General features: G+C 40.5%; 2 protein-coding genes across 2 annotated transcripts; both read right to left on the minus strand.

Annotated features, from left to right (window-relative positions):
- Nucleotides 1–1832: 1832 nt before the first annotated feature.
- ATC70_005915 (uncharacterized protein) lies at nt 1833–5845 on the minus strand (the record flags this gene model as incomplete). The annotated part of the gene is made up of 6 exons (XM_064825197.1): nt 1833–2051; nt 2114–4890; nt 4953–5168; nt 5225–5566; nt 5630–5771; nt 5834–5845. 6 exons carry the CDS (start codon nt 5843–5845, stop codon nt 1833–1835), a joined length of 3708 nt encoding a protein of 1235 aa, XP_064680574.1.
- A 1085-nt stretch (nt 5846–6930) lies between these two features.
- On the minus strand, nt 6931–7872 carry tbp1_2 (TATA-binding protein (TBP); the record flags this gene model as incomplete). Its single annotated transcript, XM_064825198.1, has 1 exon — nt 6931–7872. One exon carries the CDS (start codon nt 7870–7872, stop codon nt 6931–6933), a length of 942 nt encoding a protein of 313 aa, XP_064680575.1.
- Nucleotides 7873–11195: the final 3323 nt, after the last annotated feature.

Below are 11195 nucleotides of genomic sequence, written 5' to 3' on the forward strand. Positions count from 1 at the left end.
GATATTCTACATTGTATGGAACTCAACACCTAAACGATCGACGCATGTATTCTAATTCTGAGGCTCAGACCTTTCTTTTTGAAATGCGCGAATAATACAGTAATTTTTGGAATTGGGCATCAGTGATGCTATAAAAATCTGAACCTAACGACTTGCTCAGATTGAACGAGATGCCTATCAGGTTAGCAGGATACATTGAATGGTCGTCTACAACAGAGACATTATACCTAGCTGTAAAACTAAACTTAACATCTATCCACGATGTTCGACAATCATAATTATTAAGAAATGACCGACACCAGACACGCTGAGTCCGTGTCAGCACAATGTGGGGAACAAACAACAAAAGAGCTTATCAAAATCGGCTAAACAAAGATTCATGAAACCTACAGATCCTGTGTTACAAGAGTCAGCATCAACGAACTGCAATGAACATTGCTTCCAGAAAGGTCAGCTCCAGCCAAATTTTTGTTCAAAATTGATCGCTCAAATATATGTTTTCTTTTGTGCGTCAGCGTCAGTCAATACACGCCCTGGATCTATTCGGTAGATTCTGTGAGCACCGTATGGACGTTTCTGTGCTGTTGTTATTAATGAAAGAGGTGCTTTTGCCATTCTAAATTCCAAATTTGTTGGCTGAAAAACCTATTTTTGAAAGAAAATATAGCAGTGGGCGATGTATCATTTCTAAACCGTATCTCTAAATGCGTAGAAACAATCAGTTCAAGCACAAACCACATCAAATCATAAACTTTGACATGAAACACGATTCAGTTACGATCCTAATTATGGCATCATGTTCAGGACAAAAGATTGAATCTATTATCCTATCACCCAAATCATCTCATCTAACACTTCATCCTCACATCAAATCCCTCAGTCGGAATAGTATATAAACCCTCTTATTTCCAATGTAACAAACGATACTCTTTACCTGATGAATCTCATACTCTTGCTTCTAATAATTTATTTCTGATAAATCAGTAGGCACTCAGACGAGGTCTCATTTTGTAGAGCAAACGCAGAAAAGTAAGATTTGGTTAATAGAAAAGAAGCTTTGTTGAATTGGCAGCTACACTGATCATAGCTTTGAATCACAGATTTTTGTATATTGATGCTTCTACGCTTTACCCGCTTTCTTATTTGACAACAAACGTAGAAACTGAAATTCCGTTTATATGTTTAGCAGCCTCTCAAAGTGGGCATATAATAATCGTTCTCTTATAAAACCTCTAGCATCATCATGAGGCATGAAAGAGCAAGCTATCCCTTTTGCTAAAATGTGCAGCACAACTTCCAAACCACAACGAAGCAAGAATTCGCCAAGCGGTATTCACTGCAGTGTTTTCCAACACCTAATCCATTGATTTATAACTCGTACCTACTTTTGACTAACAGCTTTCCATGAATTTTATAAGTAGATCTTTGCTCAAAATTGTCTTATTTCAAAAATCATCCATTTCTGAACAACAGCCCATCTTCCAATGTAAATCCAAATACCCTATCGTTTTCTTCCTCGTAAAATCCTGCTATAGGAGCCTGCTATTTTCAGAGCTCTAGCATGTCTATTTCAAGACTTGATTTTGGACAGTCAAAAGTTAGAATCACACATTGTTTTTAAGCTTGAAAAGTCGGAGAAGAACATTCGGTTTTCTTAGGCAGAAAAGCACACTGCATTACATGCAACAGAAGGATTTCAAAATGATGTTGATACAGAATTTGACATAAAGAATAAGTTTTTATATATTTTCAAAATAAGTGGAGATGTTGTAGTATGTGTGTATTGTGGTGTATGGAAAAAAGTTGTATTATAGGCGTAAATTTTTTTCTTTTTAGTTTCCACCAATCTTTGCAACCTCGCAAATGTTACAAGCTTTTCCTTCAAACTCTGGCTTATAAGAAGCCTTACAGTAACAACATTCTACCTTGGGAGAACCACGATAAATCGGCTCAAAACTTGCCGCACAAACGTCGAAGGGGTTGTATTGATCATAGTCAAAAGCGAGTTCGTCATGTAAAGTGCGCTCACAAACAGACTGGATCTTGCGAGCCTAATTGTGCATGATAGCTTAGTCAGTACCAATTCATATGACACTAATTCAAGATACTATACCTCATCAGCAACAGTTCTAGGTGGAGCAAGTTCAAGTAGTCTTGAAGCAAATTGTGATGCTGTGCTGAAATTCTTTGCTCTAAAGGCTTGCTTCGTAGCTTGACGTAAAGCCAGCTGCATGTGTGGCGTTTGCAACTGACAGTGTGCAAAGTAAGCAGCCAATTCAAGAGCACGCTTCATATCTTCGGGTGTTTGGCCAGTAATTGATCTACGCTTTTGTTCCATTGACAAGCCCAGGAGGTACTCACGGCAGATATCGACCAACTGAACCAACTCATTTGCTTCACCATCGTTGGCTGTCACTGTGAACAGGACAGAGTGCAATAGTAATTTAAAGTGTTGAGCAGCTGCAACCAATTTACCAGAGGTAAAGAGACGGTAAGCCATTTGAAGTTGTGTAGTGACGATGGTTTGGAAATTGTAAACAGCCACAGGCAATGTGCTGCGAGGATTTGAGGCTTCAGGATTACGACGCAAGTTGTAAGTGACGCTAGGGGTGCTAGCAACACCAGCGACAGAGACATGAGCAGCTTGGTAGATGGCCAAGAAGTGAGACTTGAGAGGTTCAAATTTGACGATGCCCTTTTGACGATTGAGGATTTGCATGGCAGTTTCAAATGAGCCAGCAGCAATGTGATCAGCAGCGATACCCGAATTCTGAGCCCACACAGCGTTTTCATTAACGCCTTCTGCAGGAGCAACGAATTCAGCAGTTTCCTTGGCAGCGACATGGCCCATTTCAGCGTCCAATTCAGCCTTGATATCATCATCGTCATCCCAACCACCATCGCCGTTCAAGCCATCATCCTCAAATTCATTGTCGTTGGGTGTACCCAATAGATCATTATCCAAAGCAGGCTTGGAAGAAGAGGCAATACCGAGATCGTCATCATCTCCCCAATCACCACCAGCTTCTTCAATGTTGTCGATTTGATCGTCATAGTTGAAACTAGGAGCGCTGATAGGAGCACCAGGCTTTTGTGATTGTTGTTGTTGTTGTTGTTGCACAAAGGCACCTTCAAAGAAACTCTTGGACACGGTCAACAAGGGCCAGTTGGGATCTTCCAGTTGAGTGACAGGTTTGGGAGGTGAGGGTAATTGATCAGGCATTTCAGGCAATTCAATGTCGGCCTCCGTTTTACCAGCAGCAGCCAAGATAGCTTCGGCTTGTTCAGTCAAACCATGTGTCTTTGCAGTCATGTAAGCTAAAGGCAGTTGACCCACGTCTTGCAACAAGCGAATACGTTCTTCGACATCGCCAAGATAGACAGCATTCTGGAAACGCATTAAGGGGTCCTTTTGGAGCTGAGAAATTTCGAGCATCTTGCGCAAGTTGGTTTCATTGCCTTCCAAGAGATACAAGAACGAGAGCTTGTCCATCTTCTTGGTGCGTTGGTAAGAGAGTTCGACAATCTTGTAGTTACCGTGGCGCAAAGCTTCAGCACCGAGCTTAGACCAGTAGTCAGGCTTATTCATCGACTTTGCAGTCTCGAGAGCGACATCCAAATTACCACATTCAAGAGCGAGTTCGAAGCGAGTCTTGTCGTCTCTGACAAAGTGCAAGGCAATTTCAGGATAACCCTTCTTTTGGAGATAGGCAATGATAGATTGACCCACCAAGTTGGAGGTACGGATGATGTGGAGGACTTCCTCATATTGCTTCTTGACAAGAGCCAACTTGAAACGGTATTCAGTGGGATCAATGACAATTTCACGGACTTTACCATCACGATCCAGAGCATAGAGCTTCTTTCCCTTGATGCGAGTCAAGTAGATGGGTTGATCCAAGGTGCGCACAATGCCATTATCACCTTGAGGCAAGGCGTACTTGATGTGGTTCAAGGTGCAGTAGATCAAGACACCAGAATCGTCCCAGGTAGCACTCTTGATACGGATTGTTTCGTGGATTTGACTGGTCTGCTTCAAGTCCTTGGTGGCAATGGTGATAGTGTGCTTACTCAAGAGAGCAAGCATGGACATGTCAGTAGACCACACAATGTACTTGACGTTGGAGACAGTCAATTCAGCAATGACACGGCGTTGTTGAATGTCAAAGAGGATGACAGAGGTAGGCGTGGCCATCAAGAGGGAGCCAGGGCCAGCATAGTAAATGTCAGTAACTTGACCAGGCGTCTTGAAAGACTTGGTTTCTTTGTTTTGGAGATCACGGATTTGAATGACTTGGTTGGTCTTGTCAAAGACGGCAAAACGGTTACGAGCAATAAAGAGAGCAGCATGGCCAACACCTTTCATGGACTCATCAGAAGGTTCTTGCAGGGTACCGCCCAAGTTCTTGGGAAGACGATACAGCTCATAAGATCCACCTTCATAAGGCGATGTCAGCAAAATAGCTCTTTCAGCAGGATTGTAGGATAGGGTGCGAGGCGCAACAAATTGGGAGCCTAGTTTGCGAACAGACATGACCTCTTGGTCAGCCGTGCTAGGGAAATCATGGATATGCAAAACACTGTGCTTGATATAATAAAGCTCATTGCTGTGGACCTGGAAAGCAGGACGCTCGCGTTCAAGCTTAAAGACGATCAAACCACTATCGTGACCAGCAGCAAACAGATTGAGTTCAGGATGCGATGTCAAGACCCAGAAACGATCGTGATCTCTTCTAAACGTGGCGACAGCAGTTCGCTTGGTCAAATCCCACACACGAATGGTCTTGTCTTCACTGTCAGATAAGATGAGATCTTGGCGAGGATGGAAAATAGCGCTAGAGACATTGTTGTAATGACCACGACAACTATCCACTTCCCAAGCCTTGGTGTCTAATGGAGGATAGTCGGGTTATTCACTGTGTGTCATTGAATCACATGTTTCCTATCATTACCATTCATTCTCCAGAGCTTGACTTGACGATCATCACCAGCAGAGATGATCAATGGAAGCGTGGGATGGAAAGAAGCCCAATTCACACCATGATCATGACCCTCCAACACATACTTGACCATCACATCAGTTGTGCCAAACATATCGCCACCAGGTCCAGGTCTTCCCATATCATCCATTGTCATGGCACTAGGAGCTTGAGACTTTTTGCGCAAGCCTACATGTTGTTTGGTTGTAAGTTGAGTGTGTAGTAAGCGCTAAGCAGATACTTACCAGTGATATCCCATACACGGACAGTTTGATCCATAGAAGCAGAGACAATCAAGTCAGTCTTGGGATGGAACTGAGCGCACATGACATAGTGATTATGGCCTGTCAAGATGGCAATACAAGCTCTCGATTGCCAGTTCCAAATACGAATCGTTTGATCATCAGAGGCTGAAATAATCCAAGGCAATTCATTGTGGAAAAACACAGTACGCACATAATCCAAATGGCCGTTCAAGGTGAAGAGACAGCGACGAGTTTTGTAGTTCCATACTTTGATCTTGTAATCATCACCACCAGAGACGAACAGAGGCTGAGTAGGGTGGAAAGAGATGCCTCTTACAGGTCCTATTAGGTTGCTATTTGAGTCATGCTGTCATTTTGCTGTTGGATGCATCTATAATGTATTACCATCATGCTCTTCGAAACGTTCGAGCAATGTGCCCATACGGTAATCCCACAGCTGAATGCAACCGTTGTGAAGAGAAGCTAAAATCCAAGGACGCTTGGGATGAAAAGCAACACCTTTAACGCGGTTGCTTTTAGACTCGAACTAGATGTTGTGTCTGTGTGAGTGCAGTGGTTCTTGTGTGTGCCACTGTTCTTCAAGCCTACCTTTGTGAGCATTTGCATGTTGAAATCGATTATTCAATAAACTACAAGAAGAGAGGGTCAACAGGATATTTGGCGCGTTTTTATTTGATATCAGAAATTACCCAAAAACTAGAAAAACCAAATGTTGACTTTTGTACTCTATACAAGGTATGTTTAGTCAACGGTTGAGTATCTTTCTCGGTAGATGAGGTTTACATGAGTAACACAGGTAGATTCAACTGAACGTTTTTTAGAGTTTCAAGAGGAAAAAACAAGTTACAGGTTATCAGAATAAAGACGAAAGCAATCTCATGTAATTGAATTGGGATTAAATGATCATTCAACGGAGCCCTAATCCCCTCCAAAAGGCCCACAGAGTGTTGCACATTCATCATTGAATCATTGGCCAACAACAGTGCCTTGAGTGACGTGTCAAAGCAGCTGCAATGTGTTTATTGCATAGTAGTAAAGCGCATAACATGGAAGCATACAATGTATTATATCATAGCAGGGAGGAAGAAGGCATAGTGTTCAAACGGGAAAAAATATCTCATCTTAAATAAGGACAGATCATGGTAGAATGGCCGTATTTGCCACACCAGGTGCTAAGTAATAGTAGAGAGAGAGAGAGAGAGAGGCATGTAGGAAATATGATTAGACATTGAAATTAGCATTTACACAAACTGACTGATTTCCTACCATTGACCACCTTCCAAATTGAGTGGTTTGACAACCGCAGCATCTCGCTTGATGGATAAGGCATCATAGTGATGTGTGTTTGAGCTTTTCTCTACCGTAACCACTTTGATGGCTATATTAACCGCAGGTGGCATCTTATAAAGGAAGCAAAAAGGACAAACAAAAAGATGTAGTGTAAAGGAGAACAAGATTGCATGTAAGCTAAATCTTAAATAAAGCAAGAAAATGCTGTCAATTGACATTGTTTTAAACAAGTAGACGGCCTGCTGTCATGCCTTCCTCTCTTGGGATCCGTACAGAATACACAATAGAGAGAGAACCTCTTTCTCTGACTTTAGAAATGTGGCGTTCCAAGCAATCGATGCAGAATCCATGTAATGAGAATGTTGTATAAGAAATTTACAGACAGGGCTTTATTATTATACATAGTTTGTGGTAGAGTATGGTCTCGTTATTTGATGGTGATGATGTTGTTGTAGGTTCCCTTGTTCTGGATGGTCTGGACGTGGCTCTTGATGACGGTGATATGAATAATAGGTGGGCTGCTGCTGCTGAGGATGAGGGCTTGTCTGATGTCGCATGTATTTGCTGTTGTTATTCAAATGCTGTTCCTCCTCCTCCTCCTCCTCTCTTTGTCTCTTGCTGTTGGCTTTAAGGATTTGATTGGTTGGTACAGGGGATGGAGTGGGAGCAGCATCATTCGTGGTTCTGCCAGACAGAAAGCATGTCAGTGATTCCAGCTGGCTGAAAAGATGCTGTTGCTCTTGCTGGTCTTGGTCCTCTTTAACATCCACATTGAACACTTGCAATCGTTCAAATGGCGGATCATCCAGCTTCATGTGAGGGAATTGATTGATGAGATTGTGTAACGTGCTTTGACCCAAATAATGAGACTCGGCTAGCTCATTTGCATACTCTTCAGGATCAAAAGAGTACTGCCGAAACGTAATAGGGATCCTGTTGCTCCGTTGTAGCACGGCTAGATTACCTGCAAACACGCCCAAATGATGCACCAGTTGTCTCAGGTTGCTCAACGATGTCTTCATGTGAACATGCTTTACCGAGTGTGCGAATTGATCAAATACCATAAAATAGCCTGTCCAGGTCAGGGGCAGGTGGATCATTTTCAATGACAAGATGCCATAATGACGAGTAATGCGTGGTACAATGCATTTGATAAACCTGTCCGTAATGCGTCCATCAGCAACAGGAAACAGTAAATCGCTGGTCCATATTTCAGGCGTCTTGTAGACCAAATCTCGTAGTCTTGTATGACTATCGCCGAGTGCTAACAGATCCTTTAATTCTAGATTTAATGTCACCTGAGTGAGAATTTGATCAGGTAAAGATAAAAGACTCATTTCTTTCTTTGTGGGTTTGCAAGATTTGTAGCGAATAGTTGATGGAATAGATGCTAATGCGTAAAGAGAAACAGTAATTGATCTTGGTTGCAAATGTAAAAAAGGAGGAAAAGAAAAAGATTTAAAAAAAAATAAAAAAAAAAAAGAGGGAGAGAATTAGTGAAAAAGATTTTCTTACGCAATCCAACAACAAACAAAATCATAGACTCTTTGGTTGCCCTCTCCTAAAATGCTGGTTGCTGCTCCAGGCCTTGAGTAACCATACAACATCTCAGTATAGAAATCTTAAATACCCTACATGCAGTGGCAGTGCTGCTGAAAACAGTAATGCCAATTTGCATTTTCCCTGTTTCAAGCTGTGATCCGGTTGATTTTCTTTGCGAATCAGAGAGATTAAATGCAGAATGATGCTGTTGGCACGCAATCTTGTCCAGTCCTTTATGTATGGGCTTGTATGAGCAGTACAGATGCTCGGGTCATTCCATATACAAGTATGAACCGGATCTAGCAAAGTTTGTTGCAGTTGCTGCCGCAGTTACGATATGGGATCTTGTACACTTTCGTCAGAATCTATTCTTGGATTTATTGACGAATATCCTCTAGATAAATTAGTTTCGCTGACTTACTACCTTAGAGATACAAAAAGCAGCTCACATAGACACAGTCCAAGTATAAACATTCTTTTGATCTTGACTTTATCGTATCAATGGACTAGCCGATCTATTGGGTACGCTCGATGTCGGCGTCGCCCTGTGGGCTCTCGCCAAAGACATTTTAAATCAGATATAATAAAATTTTGGTATATCAAGTAGATTTTAAGCAATTGATTATTCGTAAAAGAAAGGTTATATCAGAGCCAGGAGGAGGAGAGGAGGTATCTCTCTGAACACCCTTTTTGCTTACACTGATATCAAACGAAGCCTATTATTGGGACAATATGAAAGAAAATTCAAGTTTTATGCAGGATTTGTTCATCATAATCGCCATTTTCTGATAATAGAATTGGCATATCATTTGCTGCTGCTGATGCTCTTAATAAAATGGCGACATAAAGCTGATCATAAGTAAATATAGGACTTGTGTAAGATCTGCAGCGATTTTTTCGAGATAGTGTCATTGCAAAAGACACTTTCATGAGGCAAAGCTTTCCAAAAAAAAAAGTATTCAAGCTAAGCGATTGTTCTTTCAATTCCATGATCCCCATTTAATCAGCATCGCAATCATCATTGTCATTAACAGAGAGGCAGTTAGGTCAGCCAGCAACAATGCCACCGCCAAAATTGATTCAAACTCAGGCTGTTTTTTTTTCTGTTCAAGATTGGACAGATTGCGTCTTTTTTCGACTTCTTTCATCTATTTTGTGATAGTCGACTATATAAACTGTGATGATCACCCTACGCTTCCTAATACATTTTTGAAGTACTTTTCAAGGCGCTTCCAATGGTGATGGTTGTAATAAGTGTTTTGACTGAACTTAGTGAGCAATTTAATAAAAATTGAAATGAGGTTTTTAGCGAAAATAACCATATTTTGTATATGAAAGCCTCATAAAAGTGGTTTCAGAGGTTGCTTTGGATCGAGAGAAACATTTTGATTTGATATATACTATAGCAAAACTCTTCATTTTCAAGGTGGAAAATGCGATCGTTTGATTTTCGATGAATTTTTTTTTTTTTTTGGATGATATTATTTTATTAGAATAGTAATTAGAAATAAAACAAATGCATCAAAGAGATGGACAAGTGTATGGAGACAAAGTGACTTGCCATATATAAATCTTGAATAATAAACTAATGGGAGAGTTGCCTAAGATTTGACAATCTTAACAGTTCTGTGCGGATGTGGAGACAGACTTGGATGGCATTAAAGGGGATGAGGTTGTAAAACTGTTGATAATGGTGTCTCCAGATAGTACGCATAATGGTGGCAAAGAGGTCATATATGGTGATGTGTAAGTCATAATTGTAGATATAGTAATGCTTCAGTTTGAAGTGCATAATTGAGTTGTAGATAAGTTGTGGATCGGCGGTTTTGGGGTGGCTAAGGAACTCGTTGAAGGAGGAGTCCCAGACATCAAGTTTATGGACGCAACTGATGAGCAGGTGTTGAGCGTCTTCCACTTCATTGCAAAGGGTACAGCGATCTGATGCAGCATGTTTAAGATTGCGTTGGGCCATTGCCAGTTGATTTGAGCTTTGTTTGTGGATCATTCTGTACTGTGGAATACATCCACTCTGATCTGCATTCCGACAGTTCCTCCAGTTACCAGATTTAGATATAAACTGTATGTACGCTGGATTAGATGTACGATATCGATTTATACTATAAGAAGATATGGACTTCAGATACGCTAGTACTATAAGATTCATACTATATAAGATATAGGCTATAGATGGCACCACGGACATGGATGGCACTATAGACTTATACTTGTATTCCGACATTGACTACGGATGTTTACCATATCTGGATAGGCACCAAGATTAATGCAATATGAGCTTGTTGCTTCAGATGTGCACTTCATGATCCACGCTATAAGACACATGCTTATATCCGTGATACTAGCTACAGATACGTTATGTACTACAGACTTGTACTATATATGAGACATGCTATAGACATGCATACGATATGCTATAGACATGCCATATATCCAGATACATGCTAAAGATGTATGCTTAGCGATATACACTCAGATATGTACTATTGATATAGACTAAGAAGACTGTACCTATCGGATACATGCTACTAGATCGATATTAATTATCCTTATGGAAAGGATAGATCAGGGTACTTCGGATGAGAGTCTAATTATTCATCCAGACAGAGCTAAATCATGATTAGCTTGCTGGAGTTGTCTTTTAGCATGATTAGACATTAGTTGATCTGAGTTGACTTATTTGTCAATCTAATTAATAGAACTTTTATCCATTGTTATAGTATATAAGAAGGATCATCTACCTGGCCAGTAGAGAGACTTCAGTTTACTTTACACCTGTCAGTTTGATAATAAAACATACCTTTATCAAGTTGACATTACTGTTTTTTTTATTCTTTTTTTTCCGTGAATTTTAGTCTATCAAGCCTCAAATTCCACAGGATGGAAGATGGATGAAAAAAATCTCTATACCCTTATGTGCATTTATTACCATCTTATGCTATCAACTTATCATATTAACGCACTTAAATCTCTTACTATAAGAGTTATAGAAGGCAGTGACGATGTTTCCGTTGAACATTTACAGAATTTTATCCAGCATCCTATCAATGTTCTTCCCAAGTGCTTGAAAAAAGAATATTTATAACATTTTTTTAACCATAAG

The sequence above is a fragment of the Mucor velutinosus genome (assembly GCF_035048745.1).
Source record: "Mucor velutinosus strain NIH1002 chromosome Unknown tig00001544, whole genome shotgun sequence".
In the NCBI taxonomy this organism is placed as follows: Eukaryota; Fungi; Mucoromycota; class Mucoromycetes; order Mucorales; family Mucoraceae; genus Mucor; species Mucor velutinosus.